The sequence below is a fragment of the Schistocerca nitens genome, chromosome 2 (genome assembly GCF_023898315.1).
Source record: "Schistocerca nitens isolate TAMUIC-IGC-003100 chromosome 2, iqSchNite1.1, whole genome shotgun sequence".
Classification (NCBI taxonomy): Eukaryota; Metazoa; Arthropoda; class Insecta; order Orthoptera; family Acrididae; genus Schistocerca; species Schistocerca nitens.
In genome coordinates, this window is record NC_064615.1 from 291614944 (window position 1) to 291636198 (window position 21255).

Here is a 21255-nt window from a genome sequence, read left to right on the forward strand (position 1 = left end):
GCTGCACAAGGTAACGTTGACCACGTCACTGTATGGGGAGTGCTATGGGAGAACCAGTTGTTTCCATGCCATGTACAGCGTGTGCAGGCACTATCAGCAGCTGATTGGCCTCCACGGGTACACTTCTGCGAATGGTTCATCCAACAATGTGTCAATCCTCATTTCAGTGCAAATGTTCCCTTTACGGATGAAGCTTCATTCCAACGTGATCAAATTGTAAATTTTCACAATCAACATGTGTGGGCTGACGAGAATCCGCACACAATTGTGCAATCACATCATCAACACAGATTTTCTGTGAACGTTTGGGCAGGCATTGTTGGTGATGTCTTGATTGGGCCCCATGTTCTTCCACCTATGCTCAATGGAGCACGTTATCATGATTTCATATGGGACACTCTACCTGTGCTGCTAGAACATGTGCCTTTACAAGTACGACACAACATGTGGTTCATGCATGATGGAGCTCCTGCACATTTCAGTTGAAGTGTTCGTACGCTTCTCAACAACAGATTCGGTGACCGATGGCTTGGTAGAGGCGGACCAATTCCATGGCCTCCACGCTCTCCTGACCTCAACCCTCTTGACTTTCATTTATGGGGGCATTTGAAAGCTGTTGTCTACACAACCCCGGTACCAAATGTAGAGACTCTTCGTGCTCGTATTGTGGACGGCTGTGATACAATACGCCATTCTCCAGGGCTGCATCAGCGCATCAGGGATTCTATGCGACGGAGGGTGGATGCATGTATCCTCGCTAACGGAGGACATTTTGAACATTTCCTGTAACAAAGTGTTTGAAGTCACGCTGGTACGTTCTGTTGCTGTGTGTTTCCATTCCATGATAAATGTGATTTGAAAAGAAGTAATAAAATGAGCTCTAACATGGAAAGTAAGCGTTTCCGGACACATGTCCACATAACATATTTTCTTCCTTTGTGTGTGAGGAATGTTTCCTGAAAGTTTGGCCGTACCTTTTTGTAACACCCTGTATATTTTGCATATGCTCACTCAGTATTGAAATATGGAGTAGTATTTAAGACAACTGTGGAGCAAGCCAGAAATATTTCAGACTGCAGAGAAAGAGAAGATCAAAGAATGTCACGCAGACAGCTATTTAGAGAGAATAAAATTCTACCTCTTCTCTAAATGTATATACTTATTAGAAAGTGTCATTGTTATAAAAGAAAAAATTAACAATGGTTATAACTGTTTCACATGATGAATCCATGCACAACTACTATACAGACAAACAATTGTGGTACACAAATGGATTTTACTCTCTTCAGGAGTGTGCACTGTTTTGAAACAACCTAGCAGGTTAAAACTGTAAGTAGGATCAGGACTCAAATCCATAATCTTGCCTCTTGCAGGCAGTGCGCTTACCAACTCAACTATCTAGACCCAAATAACTCAGTTGGTGAGAGCATTGCCTAGGAAACATGAGGTTCCTAGTTCAAGTCTCAGTCCAATACACAACTGTATAACCTGCCAGGAAGTTTCAAAGGAAGGAAGTGTTCACTACCTTAAAAAGGCATACTCATTCCTGGCATGAAACTTTATAAAGCATTACGTATATAACATTAAAAGAATGTGCGTGGATAAATTCAAATCACAAGTGTTCCTATTCTGTGATGTAGTATCTAGAAAAATAAAAATGTACCACACTTTGATGCTGTATTTGTAAAATGTTCTCAGTGCTACGATATTATGTAATATTCTTTCTGATCTAATGAAATTTTGTTCAGCGTAAGAAGAAAAGAAATGTTTGTAGTGTTTAAGGACTGGTTCAGTATTTATCATACACACGGCCATACTACGTATATTTACAGGATCATTTTGTAAATAAGTTAGCATCCATAAGAAAGAGATTAAAAAAAACCATCAGATTTCCATCCGGTTTCACTTTTGGTTGCATTTAGGAGAATTTTAGAAAAGCTAATACATAGCAGTAGAAGTAATAGTAGCTTTATTCATCCATAGATCTCTTTTTACAAGGGTATAGGACATGTCAAAGTATTTACAAGTTCTAACCAATTTAAAATAAGCTAATACGTATACACATACATTTACAGACTTCTAATTAGAGACAGTCATTAGAGGTGTTAGTATTGCACTATGCATAGCTTGGGGAAAGTTTTTCTAGAAAAGGAAAAAAGAAGGAAAAAACATAGTGTGAAGGTGTTATGTGGAAACTTGGATGTTTTATAATCATAATTATTATTTATTTGTATAACTTTTTTTCCAAACCCCTAATCTGTTTTATCTAAGTAATCCTTCAGTGTATAAAATGTATTGCATAACAGATATTTTTTAGCTGCCTTTTTAAATAAGTGTATTTTTGCAATTTCTTTAATCTCTTTTGGCAATTTATTGTTCAGGTTCATTCCTTGGTAGAAAATGCTGTTTTGAGATTTATGTTTATTTTTTCTTGGTAAATGTAAGTTGAGTCTAGCTCTTGTTCCATGGTCATGGACAGAGCTGTTTGTATAGTAATTACTTGTGTTATTTTTTATGCGTACAACTGACTGGCAAATGTATTCACACGGAGCAGTTAAAATCCTCAATGTTTTGAATAGATTTTTACAATGAGCTCGACTACTATTTTTGGTTATTATTCTTATGGCTCTTTTCTAAAGATTGAAAATTGTGTTCATATTATGTGCGGGGCCTACACCTCGCCCATGGCTACTACCTAGCAGCAGCACTTGCTTCTTCCTAACACTTTGTATATTCCTAGGTTTCTTGGCCTCAGTTGAAGTGTGCTGCACATTTCCTGCTCCTTGTTCTACCTGAGGCTCTTCTCCACTTAACTCTGGCAGTGGTAGACAGCTGTTTTTGGTGTTGATGATAAAACTGTTGGATCGCATTCTCTTTCATTCTATCTTCCTACCAGCTGCCAGTTTCCAACCACGATCCTCCCCCCTATCTCCATTGATCCTTATCAGTTCCTTCCTTGCTTGTTCCAACTGTGCCTGAAGGGCACAGATTTTTCTTTCCTGTTCCCCAATCAAAATGTTCCTACTGCATACTCTGCAGTTCCAAGAGAGAGCATCTTCTGTTCTCCCAACATTCTCCCCACTGCATCCTGCCCAGTGAAAATATTTCCTACAAGACTGGCAACAAATCCCTCAATTCACTACCCTATAACAGCTCCCACATTTCTCACTTATGGTCAGTTTCGAAGGAATAATTAAGTTTAAAGAATCCAGAATGAGAGTTTCACTCTGCGGCGGAGTGTGCACTGATATGAAACTTCCTGGCAGATTAAAACTGTGTGCCAGACCGAGACTCAAACTTGGGACCTTTGCCTTTCGCGGGCAAGTGCTCTACCAACTGAGCTACCCAAGCACAACTCACACCCCGTCCTCACAGCTTTACTTCTGCCAGTACCTCTTCTCCTACCTTCCAAACTTAACAGAAGCTCTCCTGCGAACCTTGCAGAACTAGCACTCCTGAAAGAAAGGATATTGCAGAGACATGGCTTAGCCACAGCCTGGGGGTTGTTTCCAGAATGAGATTTTCATTCTGCAGCGGAGTGTGCGCTGATATGAAACTTCCAGGCAGATTAAAACTGTGTGCCGGACCGAGTTCTTACAACTGCTTCACAGTACATTTACTCAGTAATGAATTTTTTTCCCAGCAACATGGACCAGTTTAAAACCAACAGTGACTTTCCTTATTACAATACCAGAAAAAAGAAAGACCTACACTATCCTTTACTTAACCTATCTTTGGCACAGAAAGAGGTAAAGTATGCTGCTATAAAACTTTTTGATAAATTACCGGATGAAATAAAATGTCTGACAGACAGCAGTAATATTTTCAAAAACAAATTGAAATCATATCTCCTTGACAACTCCTTCTATACCATAGATGAATTCTCGAATATAAGTAAATTAATCTGGAGATATAATATATGCATTTTGTGCCATTTAAGGGAGTGGGATAGATTATAGAAATATTTAGGTATAACACTATAATATTAACTAACTCACTCATTTGTAGACTTAGAGAAAGCTTTTGACAATGTTGACTGGAATACTCTCTTTCAAATTCTGAAGGTGGCAGGGGTAAAATACAAGGAGCGAAAGGCTATTTACAATTTGTACAGAAACCAGATGGCAGTTATAAGAGTCGAGGGGCATGAAAGGGAAGCAGTGGTTGGGAAAGGAGTGAGACAGGGTTGTAGCCTCTCCCCGATGTTATTCAATCTGTATATTGAGCAAGCAGTAAAGGAAACAAAAGAAAAATTCGGAGTAGGTATTAAAATTCATGGAGAAGAAGTAAAAACTTTGAGGTTCGCCGATGACATTGTAATTCTGTCAGAGACAGCAAAGGACTTGGAAGAGCAGTTGAACGGAATGGACAGTGTCTTGAAAGGAGGATATAAGATGAACATCAACAAAAGCAAAATGAGGATAATGGAATGTAGTCAAATTAAATCGGATGATGCTGAGGGGATTAGATTAGGAAATGAGACACTTAAAGTAGTAAAGAAGTTGTGCTATTTAGGGAGTAAAATAACTGATGATGGTCGAAGTAGAGAGGATATAAAATGTAGACTGGCAATGGCAAGGAAAGTGTTTCTGAAGAAGAGAAATTTGTTAACATCTAATATAGATTTAAGTGTCAGGAAGTCGTTTCTGAAAGTATTTGTATGGATTGTAGCCATGTATGGAAGTGAAACATGGACGATAACCAGTTTGGACAAGAAGAGAATAGAAGCTTTCCAAATGTGGTGCTACAGAAGAATGCTGAAGATAAGGTGGGTAGATTATGTAACTAATGAGGAGGTATTGAATAGGATTGGGGAGAAGAGAAGTTTGTGGCACAACTTGACTAGAAGAAGGGATCGGTTGGTAGGACATGTTTTGAGGCATCAAGGGATCACAAATTTAGCATTGGAGGGCAGCGTGGAGGGTAAAAATCGTAGAGGGAGACCAAGAGATGAATACACCAAGCAGATTCAGAAGGATGTAGGTTGGATTATGTACTGGGAGATGAAGAAGCTTGCACAGGATAGAGTAGCATGGAGAGCTGCATCAAACCGGTCTCAGGACTGAAGACCACAACAACAACAACAACAACTCACTTCACACGTGTCCTATTGGTCTGTTAACCAGTAGAGCTTTTTAAACACTGTCCTTATTTTATTTGTAATGTTCTATCATTGAAATGTTTTTCACCCTTTTTAAGTTTATTGGTTTATCTGTTTATATTTATTTTCCTTTATTAATCTCTTATCTCGTTTTTCTCAAAATAAGTGATCTTTTCCTTTTAAATCAATTTCCTTGTTCTGGAATGACCATGATAAGATGTTTCAGTGTGCTTGCGGACTTTATATTAAGTTGATGCCTCATTTATTGCATAACATGATGAGGCACATTAGTAAAAACCTTTCTCGATGGCTTACTAAACAAAACTTAATGAAACATGCTGCTGTTACTTAGTAAATTTTCAATGAAGCTCATCATTTTCTTTGATGACTTAAAATTTAACCTAAATATTACAAGAACTACTACTACTGATTAATTGTCCACTAATTCTACATAGAAAAGTTCATAAACGTTGTTCGCATCTTCTTGCTTCCAATCTTATCCTACTTTATATATGCAAAAAAATTAAATTCTTAATCAATCAAAATATTTCTTTAATTCTATATGAGGACATACTCCTTTTATCTTCTTTATCTTCCAGAAGGTAACTTTCTGCGTGTGGTATTTTAATAATCCTGTATGGTCCTTTATATAAGCTACACCATTTTCTACTTAATTCTTTCTCTTCGAAGATTTGGGATGTTTCTTTAATAACACACAATCACCAACTTTGTAGCTAACTCCTAAACCTAGCTTCTTATCGAATTGACTTATTTTGAAGATTAGCTTTATGTTGTAATCTTAAATATACACTATGTATAACCTAATCATGATCCTTTGTCTTATTACGTAAGCTACACATTACTATGCTGCTTATTAAATAAAATCTCATTAGGTGAATAACTGGTTGACATAAGTGATAATTTATTATATATTTCTTCAAATTTTCTGATTAATTCTATCCATCTACGATGTTGGTTACACACATATATTTTTATGAATCTGTTCAATTCTCGGAAGACTCCTTCTATGGGGTTCCCTGACAGATTAAAGTGGGAAATGAATACATGAGGAATTCCCCATGTCTTCATTGTTTCGCGCCACGCTTTACTTCAAAAATATGATGCATTATCAGAAATTAGCATTGCAGGTTTCCCCACGTTAACTAAATAATCATCTATGATCCTTCTTAACATTGGTTTCATATCAGTTGATCGTAACGCATACAATTTTACATATTTTGTGAAAAGATCATACATTGCAAATACATATTTAAAATTTCCTTTTGCTACTGGAAATGGCCCACATGTATCACATGATACGATGCTTAGAGGTTTCCTAGGTATTATTGGATGCAACACATCTCTAACACAATAATTGACCAGCCTTGCCTTTTGACATATCCTACACCACTTGAGTATTTCTTGAGCTCTTTTCAGTAAATTTGGATAGAAACCTAGTTGTTGTAATTTCATTACACACTTATGAGCTCTGAAATGTCCCCATCTCACATGTGTGGACCACAATACGGAATCAATACACCATGAGGGAATGCATGTCTTCCACTCATCCTTCTCAGTTTTACAATAAAACAATACACCTTCTTGCAGTTGGTAATGACTGTTAAATTTATCAGTCGTTCCTGTTCTTAAATCACTTATAATTTTTCTCCATTTACCATCAACTTTCTGCATTTGCCCTATTTGTGAACACATTTCATTAACCTTTTTCCTATATGAAAGTATTCCTTACACCATCACCTTAAAATCCATTACTCTCTCTTCTTCAACCTCATTGATCCTGGTAGTTAGTAACCTCGACAATGTGTCAGCGACAACATTGTCTCTCCGTTCGACATGCTTAACCATTACGTGATATTCCTGTAATAATAAGGCCCAACGCGTAAATCAGCCATATAACATTCTACTCATCATTAAGAACATCACTGCTTTATGGTCACAATATATCGCTATCCATTTACCATATACAAAATATCAGAACTTTTTTAGTGCCCATATCATTGCTAATACTTCCAGCTCAGTAGTACTGTACGAGCATTCACAACCAGATAAGGTTCGACTAGCAAAGGCAATAATTTTTATGTTGTTGTGGTCTTCAGTCCTAAGACTTGTTTGATGCAGCTCTCCATCCTACTCTATCCTGTGCAAGCTGCTTCATCTCCCAGTACCTACTGCAGCCTACATCCTTCTGAATCTGCTTAGTGTATTCATCTCTCGGTCTCCCTCTACCATTTTTACCCACCACGTTGCCCTCCAATACTAAATTGGTGATCCCTTGATGCCTCAGAACATGTCCTACCAACTGATCCCTTCTTCTAGTCAAGTTCTGCCACAAACTTCTCTTCTCCCCAATTCTGTTCAATACCTCCTCATTAGTTATGTGATCTACCCGTCTAATCTTCAGCATTCATCTGTAGCATCACATTTCGAAAGCTTCTACTCTCTTCTCGTCCAAACTCTTTATTGTCCATGTTTCACTTCCATACATGGCTACACTCCATACAAATACTTCCAGAAACGACTTCCTGACACCGAAATCTATAGTTCGATGTTAACAAATTTCTCTTCTTCAGAAACACTTTCTTTGCCATTGCCAGTCTACATTTTATATCCTCTCTACTTCGATCATCATCAGTTATTTTGCTCCCCAAATAGCAAAACTCCTTTACTACTTTAAGTGTCTCATTTCCTAATCTAATTCCCTCAGCATCACCCGAGTTAACTCGACTACATTCCATTAACCTCGTCTTGCTTTTGTTGATGTTCATCTTGTATCCTCCTTTCAAGACACTGTCCATTCCGTTCAACTGCTCTTCCAAGTCCTTCACTGTCTCTGACAGAATTACAATGTCATCAGCGAACCTTAAAGTTTTTGTTTCTTCTCCATGGATTTTAATACCTACTCCGAATTTTTCTTTTGTTTCCTTTATTGCTGGCTCAATATATAGATTAAATAACATCGGGGAGAGGCTACAACACTGTCTCGCTCCCTTCCCAACCACTGCTTCCGTTTCATTTCCCTCAACTCTTATAACTGCCATCTGGTTTCTGTACAAAATTGTAAATAGCCTTTTGCTCCCTGTATTTTACCCCTGCCACCTTCAGAATTTGAAAGAGATTATTCCAGTCAATATTATCAAAAGCTTTCTGTAAGTCTATAAATGCTAGAAATGTAGGTTTGCCTTTTCTTAATCTAGCTTCTAAGATAAGTCGTAGGTCTGTAGAGAATTCGCGTTAGTATTTTGCAGCCGTGACCTACTAAACTCATGGTTCGGAAATTTTTGCATCTCTCAACACCTGCTTTCTTTGGGATTGGAATTATTATATTCTTCTTGAAGTCTGAGGGTATTTCGCCTGTCTCATACGTTTTGCTCACCAGATGGTAGAGTTTTGTCAGGGCTGACCCTCCCAAGACTCTCAGTAGATCTAATGGAATGTTGTCTACTCCCGGGGCCTTGTTTTGATTTAGGTCTTTCAGTGCTCTGTCAAACTCTTCACGCAGTATCATATCTTCCATTTCATTTTCATCTACATCCTCTTCCATTTCCATAATATTGCCCTCAAGTACCTCGCCCTTGTATAGACCCTCTATGTACTCCATCCACCTTTCTGCTTTCCCTTCTTTGCTTAGAACTTGGTTTCCATCTGAGCTCTTGATATTCATACAAGTGGTTCTCTTTTCTCCAAAGGTCTCTTTAATTTCCCTCTAGGCAGTATCTATCTTACCCCTAGTGAGATAAGCCTCTACATCCATACATTTGTCCTAAAGCCATGCCTGCTGAGGCATTTTACACTTGCTTTCGATCTCATTTTTGAGACGTTTGTATTCCTTTTTGCCTGCTTCATTTACTGCATTTTTATATTTTCTCCTTTCATGAATTAAATTCAATATTTCTTCTGTCACCCAAGGATTACTACCAGACCTCATCTTTTTGCCTACTTGATCCTCTGCTGCCTTCACTACTTCATCCCTCAGAGCTACCCATTCTTCTTCTATTGTATTTCTTTCCCCCATTCCTGTCAATTGTTCCCTTATGCCCTCCCTGAAACTATGTACAACCTCTGGTTTAGTCAGTTTATCCAGGTCCCATCTTATTAAATTCCCACCTTTTTGCAGTTTCTTCAGTTTTAATCTACAGTTCATAACCAATAGATTGTGGTCAGAGTCCACATCTGCCCCTGGAAATGTCTTACAATTTAAAACCTGATCCCTAAATCTCTGTCTTACCATTATATAGTCTATTTGAAACCTGTCAGTATCACCAGGCTTCTTCCATGTATACAACCTGCTTTTATGATTCTTGAAGCAAGTGTTAGCTATGATTAATTTATGCTATGTGCAAAATTCTACCAGGCGGCTTCCTCTCATTTCTTACCCCCAGTCCATATTCACCTACTATGTTTACTTCTCTTCCTTTTCCTACTATCGAATTCCAGTCACCCATGACTATTAAATTTTCGTCTCCCTTCACTATCTGAATAATTTCTTTTATCTCATCATACATTTCTTCAATTTCTTCGTTATCTGCAGAGCTAGTTGGTATATAAACTTGTACTACTGTAGTAGGCGTTGGTTTTGTGTCTATCTTGGTCACAGTAATGCGTTCACTATGCTGTTTGTAGTAGCTTACCTGCACTCCTATTTTTTTTATTAATTATTAAACCTTCTCCTGCATTACCCCTATTTGATTTTGTATTTATAACTCTGTATTCACCTGACCAAAAGTATTGTTCCTCCTGACACTGAACTTCGCTAATTCCCACTATATCTAACTTTAACCTATCCATTTTCCTTTTTAAATTTTCTAAGCTACCACTAACGTTCAGTCCAAACAGCATTACTTTGAATTGGTAACTACGTCCCAGGTAAATGAATGCCATATACTTTCTTGATTCCTTAGACATTTTAGTTTGCCAATATGAGCTTCGGAGGTCAAAGGAGGTGAAGAACTTCACCCCGTGAAATTTCTGTAATAGTTCTTCTAAATTCTCTGGATGGGTCCTCACAGGCTCAATAATCTTATTAATATCACGAGCGTCTAAGACTAACCAAATGTCACCGTTTGGCTTAGTCACTGCCATTAATGAGCTTGAGTATTCGGATGTGGAAGTCTCAATAATTCCCCAGTCTATCATCTTTTTTATCTCTTTAGTTACAGCTTCTGTTTTCGACCAAGGGACTGAATATGTAGTTTTACAAAAAGTCGAATGAGGGTATGTTTCGATACAATTTTCAAAGTCCTTAATTACTCCTGGTATTATTATTAAATACAGGCAAAAATAATTGCAAGACCTCTCTCAATTCAGTTTGTTGTTGGGGTGATAAATATTCCAATTCTCGTACTTTTTCAGTGATGCTCGATACATCGCTCTCAGCATCAGTTTGCCTAACACAATTATTATTCTTGAAATGTAAGCATTTACAGGAAGACAATTAATGGTTAGATTCTGGCAATACTTTCCTAAAATAATCTTATTCTTCAACGAAATTACATTTAATGGTTTGCCTTTAACTATAAAAGTACACACACACCTTCCTTAATATCAATCACTGCACCATAATCATATAAAAAATCCATACCCCAAATACACGGTGCTGACATTCTAGACACTACCAAGAAAGTGCATTCTATGGCTACTCCTTGTAGTTCCACTGTCGCCCATATCTGCTTAATTATGAGTTGCGCTTTCGCGCTGAACGCCCCTGACACTGTGCAGCCTGTTACTGGTAAGGTGAGTATTTTTTGTTGCTGACTCACCATATTCAAGCAACCCATTGTCATCACACTAACTGTCGCCCCTGTATCTATCAGTACACTAACTGGTAAATTATTAATCTTTACTACTACAATAGCTTGCAAAGTATACCCTTTCTCATTCGTTTCATTCCTTGGTTCTTTCATGAGATCTTCCGGAATTTCCGGTTCCGTATTACGAGGGCTGTTTTTTTTTTTTTCCAACCTCCGATCGTCCATCTAAGCAAGTAAGAGGTAGGAAGGGGCCGGACCTGTGCGTCATGCGATTGCCCAGCTCCCCCACCACAACCTCTGCCGTTTTCAGCTTCAGTGTGTCACTCGTAGCTGAGCTACATCCATGTAAACATGGCCGCTACGCTCGATGCTCCCGCCAAATGTGAGTTACGAAGTGTAATCCGCTTTCTGCAAGCAGAAGGATGTAGTGCTGCGGAAATCCATCGCAGTATGGGCAACGTGTATGGTAACAACGTTATGAGTGATGGTAATGTTCGGGAATGGTGTCGAAAATTTAAAGAAGAACGAACAGACGTCCATGATGAAGGCGGACAAGGTCACAAGTCTGTCGCACTGTAGTCCTTGTTGAGCGTGTTGATCAGGCGGTGAGATGCAAACGAAGGTTTACAATTAGCGAACTGTCTGATGAATTTCCAGACATTTCAAGGTCTGCTTTGTACACAATTGTGACTCAAGACCTCGGCTATCGGAAATTGTGTGCACGTTGGATCCCAAAAATGCTGAGTACCGACCACAAAATGCAAAGGATGGCGTCAGCATTATCTTTTCTCACACATTATGCCAATGAGGGAAACGTTTTTTTGAAGTCGATTGTTACTGGCGATGAAACGTGGGTCCTCTATGACAATCCTGAAAGGAACAATCCAAGCTTCCCCAAGCAAGCCAAAAAAGTTTAAACATTCACTGATGAAAAGAAAAACAATGGCCACTGTGTTTTGGGACCATAAAGGAGTGCTGCTGGTGGACTTTATGGAGCAAGCTACGACGATAATCAAGGAAGTTTATTGTGAAACCTTACGTCATCTCCGCTGAGCCATTCAAAACAAACACAGAGGAATGCTTTCGTCTGACATTGTTTTGAACCATGACAATGCCCAACCACACAGTGCCAACATGACAAAAGACCTCCTCAAAAAGTTTAAATGGGAAGTTTTTGAACATCCAGTGTACAGCCCGGACCTAGCACCAAGTGATTATCACCTGTTCCGAGAACTGAAGGCATGGTTAGGTGGGCAGCACTTCGCTACTAAAGAAGAACTTCAGGACGCCGTCAAGACTTACCTGTCCTCACTGGTGGCAACATTCTTCAAGGAAGGCATCGAAAAGCTTGTGTCACGGTATGGTAAGTGCCTCAATCGTTTTGGCGATTATGTAGAAAAATAAGTTAAGACTTTACTGTACTTTTGGTAATAAAATTATTATTTTCTGTACATTTTTCTTTTATTTACAGCCAATCGGAGGTTAAAAAAAAAAAAAAAAAAAAAAAAAAATACTGACTTGCGATGTTTACCTGACGAAGACCTGAAATGACAAGTACTAGTTTGACCACCCGTCATTCAAGTTCCTCGGCGGTTCATGTACCTCTACTAAATGAATTTCATTTCCTGTTGGTGGATATGTATTATCCACAACTACATTTCTCCCATCTGTCAATGGTATGGGTCTGGTAGATCCAGAAGACGTACCTGTAGTATTAGTGTTTGTCCATCCTGCATTATTCATCCGATACGTACCCCAATTTGATTTATTCGGTGGCTCCATAAGAGCGCAATTATTCCTATGGCCATCGTCACAACATGGATTGTTTGACAGCTGCTGCCTCCCAAACTTTCTTTTCCTATTTGTATTTACAGCGTTCACCCATTGAAAATGTCCTGCTCCTGGCATTTGGTTATTATTTCCTACAAAGTTCCCTTGAGAGTATTTATAATTCATATTCCAATTTTGATTATTCTTTTGTGCACGATCCACATGTCCACTACTGTTTTTAGAATTATTGTTACTTCGGTTAAAGTCTGGAGAATGACTGTTACTTTGATTACCATTATTCCATTGATTGATACACACATTATTCCTAGAATAATAATTACTATTATTATTTGGCCATTGTCTCGCATCTTCCATCAGCATGTCGATTGAATCGATTACTGACAGAAATCGTTCTTCATCACTATCGGGTACATGTATAAGTTTCTCTCTGATATTAAAAGGTAATCTGCCTTTTAATATTCTAATAACCTCCCTACTCGAAATTGTTTCAGTCCAATAACGTGTCTTGTTGAAATAACTATCAAAATATTATCTCAATGTTTCTTTCTTTGAATAGCAAAATTCAGGCTGATAAACCTCTTCACGTAATCTCTCTTGTCTACTTATTGGCCAGTATTTTGCTAGAAATAGTTTTTCAAATTCGGAACACGTATTGCAGGTTTCACTTATCTCAGCAGCCCACAATGCTGCTTCTCCTACAATTTTTGATACTATGAACTGTAGTTTGTCATACTCTGTCCAACTATGTGGAAATATCCTTTTAAAAGAATTAATAAATACTTTGGGATTAATGTTATTCTTTTCACTTGAAAAAATAGGAAATTGTGTACTTTTGAAACTACTATGTTCTACCTATAATGATAAAATACAACTTCTTTGAACATTAGGATCATCCTCTTCATCCGATTGGGTGATTACTTCCCATGGTTCACTTGTATGCATGCTATGTTGTACTCGTGGACGTTTTCTCTCGCAGTTAGATTTTGTATGGTTACCTATTTGTTCATTTTCCGGCTTGACATTACTACTTGATTCTATTTTACTTAATGAGCCGCACTCTAAATCATTTAGACAACTAGTTAATCCCTTTATTTTTTTTTGGTAATACGGCATTTATTCTCAATCAAGGTGTTAACCCTTTCTGATACGACCCCAAACTGTTCTGAAAAATTACTTACACTTTCATGGATCTTGTCTATATGGTGAATAATTTTAACTTCTTCTTTTTCTCGATAAACTAATCTGGATTCTACATTATCAGTTTTATTATCAACGTTAACCTGCTGTTGAATAAACTTGTTCTCCAAAGCAGCAATCATTTTAGCCTGTTGTTCTGCAAATTTATTTTCTAAGGCCTGTTGTTGATACCTAAATTTGGCATTGATAGATGCTTGCTGCTCCATTATCCTAGCATTGATGTCAGATAATCTATTTTCTAACATCTCCCGCTGTTCAGAGAATTTAGTATTTAAAGTTGCTTGTTGTTCAGCTACATCAGAAAATTTAGTATTTAAAGTTGCTTGTTGTTCAGCTACATCAGAAAATTTAGCATTTAATATCACTTGTTGTTCAGCTAGCTTAGTGTTTAAATCACCCAACATATTTAGCTTTGATAGTATAGCACTAAGTACATCTATCTTTCCTGAACCGGTTTGTGCAACATTCATCATGCATTCATTGCCTGCTTTCTCCTTGGGATCAAAATTATTATCATCTAGTTCCGTAACCTTACTTTACATTCCACAACCAGATACACTAGGAGTAATAATTTTGTCTGACTCTGTAAACCATTCTCCTCCTATGTTAACGATTGTTCTGTTTATCTCCTCATGTTCAGATAATTAACTTAGTTCATCACCAGATTCTGTAATGTTTTTTGTCAAAATCGCTACATAATCTCCTACTTCGCTTTGACATGATGGAAAATCTTGTTAACTACGATTTACTACAGTTACAATATTCAAACGACACTACATTTACTTCTACTTGATACAAGCATAATGAAAATCTCACTATTACCAATATGGTAAAATATTGAAATCTATGGTACCTGAATAATCACTTATTTTGATTAGTGCTTACTGTTTATCGTCTATTTGGGGTCGTCGCAGCTCCGCCCACGTCCCTGCCAGCAGCTTATGTCACTGTTTCGGCCAACGTTCTGCTCTCGAACAGTTCTCCGAAGCGTTGTATCGCTCCGTCTACAAATATCTCTTAGTCGTGAAGTGTTGACCCTCATGTGGCAGTCATAGAGGCGGCGAGCTCCGCATGTTGTCTCTGCCGATGTCGTCGATATGAAGTGCCAAACGATGTGTAGTCCGGCGTTGTCAAGCCTCGCGCTATAGGCAAATGATGTGTTGCTTTGCGTCATTGAGCCACACATTGTAGGCGCCAACTGATGTGACGTCCCTTCCCTCCTTCTTCACTCGCCGGGAAGAGACGCGACTCGTAACAAGGTTCGTCATCGTCGGTGCGACGTGGAACAGCACCTGTAACTCTCGTAAGAGCACAACTCCTTGTGTGGTTTAGAAATATTCTGTTATCTGTCTGCAACAGTCTTCTCAGTTTGTGTGAACTGTTAAACTGCAATTGTTTATATTTATTTTTATGCCCAGTTAGCTCCATGATGAAATAAAATCCTGATTCTTGACTTCATCATTACGGTTGTTTTTCACATTATACATAGCGAGGACGAAAATTTGCTTTCTACTATTCCGTTGCTATGCCGTTGCTACATACAGTTATTAACAACGGTCTGATGTAACTCCAGAGATAACTTATGTTGGAGTAAATGCTTTTTTTTAAAAAAAATACGCCGTAATACTGGTTTAAACTGATCACTCTTTACTGTCCATTATTCTTGTATTCACTTAGTCACTGAAAATGTTTAAAGAGTCAATCAACGTGCATTAATACACATTGTATTGTCCATTTAATGAGTTCAGCGACATGTAAAATTTACCTTTTGATTCAGATTTTATTGTTCTTTCTGTAATTAATTGTTTGTCCCTACAACACACGCACACCAATATGTCATTCAAGATTAACTTCTGTTCAGTTCAGTAATCGTGACACTGTCGACAACGTTTGACTAATCAGCGTACTGGCCTTTCTTCGTGTCTTCGTTTTATTGTGTCCCACTCAAGACTATGAATTGTTTTTCTGTCATTGATCCATTGCTCTCAAGGTTTGTAACTGTTCATCAGTACGAAGGCTAAGTCCAATAAACCAATATCACTCAATTGAAGTCTAACAGTCGTCTTACTATACCGTCGCATTGAGAACGGTAAAGATTAACTTTCATCAGTCGAATGACTGAGCAATACTTCAGTCTCTACCTCATGAATTATCAAACTTCCAAAACTGAAAGAATCTAATAGTGTTTGCATCCAGACAACTATCACAAAAGTACTTTAGAGCTAATCAAGAGCAACTAAGTAACTGAACATTTCCATATACGAGTTGCATTGTAGTCGCATTGAATTTCCTTTTCGCTGCAGCTACAACTCTCTTCCATGGTAAATGTTATCTTTGACTGAATTACTTTCTTAGATTTAACCTTCGTTCATATGAGTTTGAATTTATTCTATAGATGTTTGATAAAGAATCTATGATAATCCTTTCCTTTTATATCCCCTTTTTGTATGCTATTCTCAGTATTTGAATAATATAGGTGTTAATCAAAATATTACCAGTGTAGATTTTATCATCAATAGTTGCCGTCACTGTCAAGATGACTCACTTCCCTACATTAAGTTTCCACAAAGTTTGTTAATTGGGGTTTTCTGTCCTTGGGGTGTTACTCTATTCCCCCCATCCCGCACCCTCCAAAAAAAAAAAGAGTGTAACTACTATAGACATATAGATTAAGAGGAGTTTAAAGGATTTATTAGTGGCCAGCTTCTTCTAATCCATTGACAAATATTGTAGCACAGCCACTGATGCATATATTATTAACAGTATTACATAAGGCGAAAGTAATATTGCTTTCATTTAACTTCAGCACAGTAATGTGACCAATGTAAGGCAACATTGTAAACTGGTTATTTTATTGGTGCTAGCCTATAATAACCTAGGAATTATCTTACATTCTTTGGCAAGTATTAATTTCCATGTCGATGATATAGTTTGATGTTAATTTGTAGATTAAATTATTTTTGATGTTTTTGACTTATTCCCAACATCCTTGAGAATCATTTTCATTAGTATCTGGTAGAAGGAACATTGGCATGTTTATTCTTTTGTGAACATGTGCTACATAAGTTTTGTTTTTGGCATGTTCCACAACCTCAAGTATTTCTTCAGCATGGGTATGTAGAATGAACAATGTATTTTATCTAGTCTAATCATTTATCATAGAAACTACTTTTTCCAAATTTATCTACCTTTTATGATGCAGTACATCTTATTTCAGGCTGTATGTTTTTTGTTACTTTTAAGATACACGAAACAACAAGAGAAACCCTTGTTTTATTAATGTGAATTTTAAGTTTGCAGTTCCTCATGGATGAAATGGATGAGAAACGTAAAAGGCCACCTTTGTTTGAAGTATCACTAGAGTTGCAGGAACCAGACCTTGTATTTGTTCCTTCACTGGATGTAAATGACCCTAAAAGTTTCTATTCTCTTATCCAGAGCATTATAAATGACATTACATACATGGCTACTATTATTCCTCGCGTAGCTCCGAACCCTGGACAAATTGATTATAAGGTATATTTGAAATTTAATGATAAAGAACTGTCGTATTTAAAGTTGTTATTACTTACATTAACAAACAATTTCTGATATACTTGTTGTCATTATATTCCAAATTAGGAAGAAATGGAGTCAAATGCAGACTTAATTGAAATGAAAGAAGAAACACTGACACGTGTTCAGCAAGTAATAGATCAAGTAAGTGGCAAAATAATAAAAAACTTTGGTATTATTTATTTCCTTATAAATGTAACTAATGCCTGTAGAATGTCAATGGTTATGGTGTGGCGGATACACCGGTTCCTGTCAGATCAGGAAATTAAGCACCGGTAGGGCATGGTCAGTACTTGAATAGGTGATTGTCTTGATAAATGGTGTGCTGTTGACAATTGTCCCTTTACCTTTACCGCAGAGGGGACAGGATGGGTGGTTGCGTGAAGTTCCTGACTGCCAATCTTTGTGCCAATGTCCTGGATTCAATTCCAAACTTCTCCACAGGGTCTCATGAAGTGAGGGCAGGTGATACTGTTGATGGTGATCTGTCCATTGGATGGGTATGTTGAGTTCAGGGTCCCCTTTTGGTGTGCATCGGGAAGAGTAGCCTATGTGCTGGCAGTAGGTTTCACTCTTCCTTTCTGTCATCATCTCCAACGTGAACATGACACGACACTACACACACACACACACACACACACACACACACACACACACACACACACACATCATTAGTCATTTTCACTTCACAGATACACCTCCTCAATCAACTCTCATACTTCATGCAGGGAAGGTGCCTGTTGGCATGGAGGATATGGGAATCTTTCCAATTAGATGGCTGAACCTGCCCTTCTGCTATAAGACTTTTACTTTTTATCTGTAGACTACATTTGTGTATTATCCTATAAATGTTCAGTATTATGTGTTTCAGGTGGTGAAATTTATGTGTAATTTCAGTCATATGTTGTTAAATTAACTCTGTAACATAATATCCTGGCTGATTTCTGTAGTATGAAATAAACACATCTAAATGCTGGTTACGACTACGAGTATCTAAATACTGGTTATGACTATGACTGTGGAAAAACCAGAAAAGTAGAGGGTTGAAACTTTTGATATGTGGTGTCACAGAAGGCTGATAAAAATTATGTGGGCTGATAAGATAATAAATGAGGGAAAACATTAACCAAAAGAATGGACAGGATAGTAGGAAATGTGTTGAGACATCAAGGAATAGCTTTCATAGTGCTGCATGCAATAAATCAATACAATACAATAGTGTCTTGTTTCATTTCTTTTATGAAGCGCTGTGCAAATTCTGCAAGGTTGGCCAGATATTTCTTTTTTCCACTGCCCACGATAGTCCGAATAGTATTTTCTTGTGGATCCTTAGCAGGTGCTCATTTGTAGGTTGGATTGCTTCAGTTTCCTCAACAGTTGCTGCACCAACTTGTTGATCACTTGTTACAGGCTCTTGCAACTTCTTGTAGGAAGATTTTATATATATTTGTATATCTGGATTTAAGTTTCTGTACACTTTGTATGTGTTAAACAAAGCACAATTTATTAGAAACAAAGCTATTTTCTTTGTCCCTTATTGGTTTTCCACACTATCCCACAATACGAAAGATATTGATCATCTTTGTCCGCACCTTTCATAAATTTATTGTACATATATCACACTATAATTTGGTTTTTGTGTGGTTTCGTCATGTTGAGTTACTTTGCCCCCACCCCTGTCGCAACCATGGACCCATCGTGAATTGTTATCATTCTCACCTCCCATTCATCTTTCCATACCTGCAGCAAAATGTCAAGTTGTCTTTGAAATGCAGTGTCACCATTCTCTAGAGATTTGTGTTCTGTTTGTAGATGATGAGGGAGACCTCTCTTGATTCATATTATGCACAAACTCTTGTTTTACTTTCTAGAAATGTTTTGGCAATAGCTGTACTGTTGTAATAATTGTCTCAATAAACACGGTGCCACATGCCAAGGTGAGGTGAAAGTACAGAGAGAATAGTGTCTTGAAGCTTTTTTCGTTCTCCAGTGTATATTTCTAAATTGGAGAGGTATGCACTTAAACTTTTGCAAACCATATGAGAAAGCAAACAACATTTGATACGTTTTCCAGGATTATATGGCCGGAAACTATTGATCTCACTGGGAAGGGTTTCTACACCTGGAATTCCTTTAAATGTTCCTAAAATAATGGCCTTATCCTTCTTCAGCCAACTTTCACTGTTAGAAGGTTTGTCATCTAAATCATTCACAATTATCTCACTTTGGTTGATTATAGACATGTTGTATTCTTCTTCATTTCCATTACCACTATCAGTAACATCATCTAAATCATTTACAATTATCTCACTTTGGTTGATTATAGCTGTGTTGTACTCTTCTTCACTTCCATTACCACTATCAGTAACATCATCTAGATCACTTGGCACATCACAACAATTCTTTGCAAACAGTTTGGCAAGAACCTCGTCAACTGTTTTAGCACCGTACTGCACAAGGGAACACCTACAGTATTGAATGTTTTGTGATACTGATTGTTGTTTGTGATACTGATTGTTGGTGGTAAAACAAAAGATAAAAATAAGTTCATACTGATGTTCACTGCACTGATCCCTCTATTCATATATAACCTTTTGTTAAATTGAAATAGTTACTGGCATGAGCAACAGGTCTCGGAAAAGTGCCCAGAACGAAAAACGCAAATTTATTTGATCCGTCCACAACAGTTGGATGTGGAAATATGTAAATCTGCATGAGCCATACACGTTGTGTTAACCTTCATACATGCCACTAGTTAAATATTGATAACATTGGGAAAAAGTGCCAATTTGAAAATCGTATGCAAAAGTTAGCAAAAATTCATTGCTGAATGAGGTATTTTGACAATCAACAGAAAAAAAAACAGTATTCCAGAAAGTTCATTAGTTTTCAAGGCACATTGTGATATGTTTGAAGCTGTTTAACAATAGGAAAATTTCACCTACTTAAAAAAATTAACGTACTTTGGTCCTAATATGAATTAAGAACAGATTTTTTTACATACTTGGAGACTCTATAGAAATCCATACTATATGCAAATACCAGAGCTCTTATGTGATTTTTGCAAGAAATAGAGACTTCAAAGCAATTTTCTATTGCCATGGGGAGCAGTGGCAGTTGGTACTAGTTGGTACAATGTTGCAGCTTTGGACCTTAAATCTCAGATGACAACTAATAGTGAGAACCATAGAGGGCAAAAACTGCAGGGAAATAGAGATTGAAACACATGAGTATGTTCAGTGTTTTAAGTGCTACTCTGACTTGGAAAAATAGTTGCAGGAGAAGAAATTATTGTAGGCTACATCAAAGAACTCAGAAAACGGACCTGGGGGGGGGGGGGGAGTATAAATTAGCTTGCTGTTGGAGAAAGTACTTTGCAACATAATTTTAGTTGATGATTGATTGTTTCACCACGTGAATTTATTCTCTTTCTCTGTAAGTGCCAGTGCCTCATAAATTCCTATGCCTCATTACTCACTAGAGCAAAAACTGAATTAAATTTTTATTTACTTTGTTCTTGCTTTAATTTGTTCCTTGTGTTTTGCTTTCCTTTTGCCATTCCGGTGTGTCACTGAGTACACATTTTTTACCTTTACTCTCTTTTCTTTTATCGACTTTTGTACCTACATTGTTGCTTGTCATCTTTCCATCCTTGCTCCTGTCCTCCTTGGTTTGTGATTGTTACTCATTAATCAAATAACTCATATATTTAAACAAGCTTTTTTTTGTATTTTGGCCCCCACACTTTGTATAGTCCATTCTTTATTACCAGTGCCTACATTTCATGATTATGTTTCATCATTGATGTATGCCATTTAATCACTTTCAGTTGCTTTGTGTCTC

General features: G+C 37.5%; 1 protein-coding gene across 1 annotated transcript in view; it reads left to right on the plus strand.

The window, feature by feature from the left end:
• LOC126234993 (dynein beta chain, ciliary-like) overlaps positions 1-21255 on the plus strand; it is a 732993-nt gene that overhangs the window by 239707 nt on the left and 472031 nt on the right. The window contains exons 20-21 of the mRNA XM_049943730.1: positions 17151-17373; positions 17479-17556. Of these exons, the coding sequence (XP_049799687.1) occupies positions 17151-17373; positions 17479-17556 (301 nt within the window). The remainder of the gene's footprint in view (positions 1-17150; positions 17374-17478; positions 17557-21255) is intronic.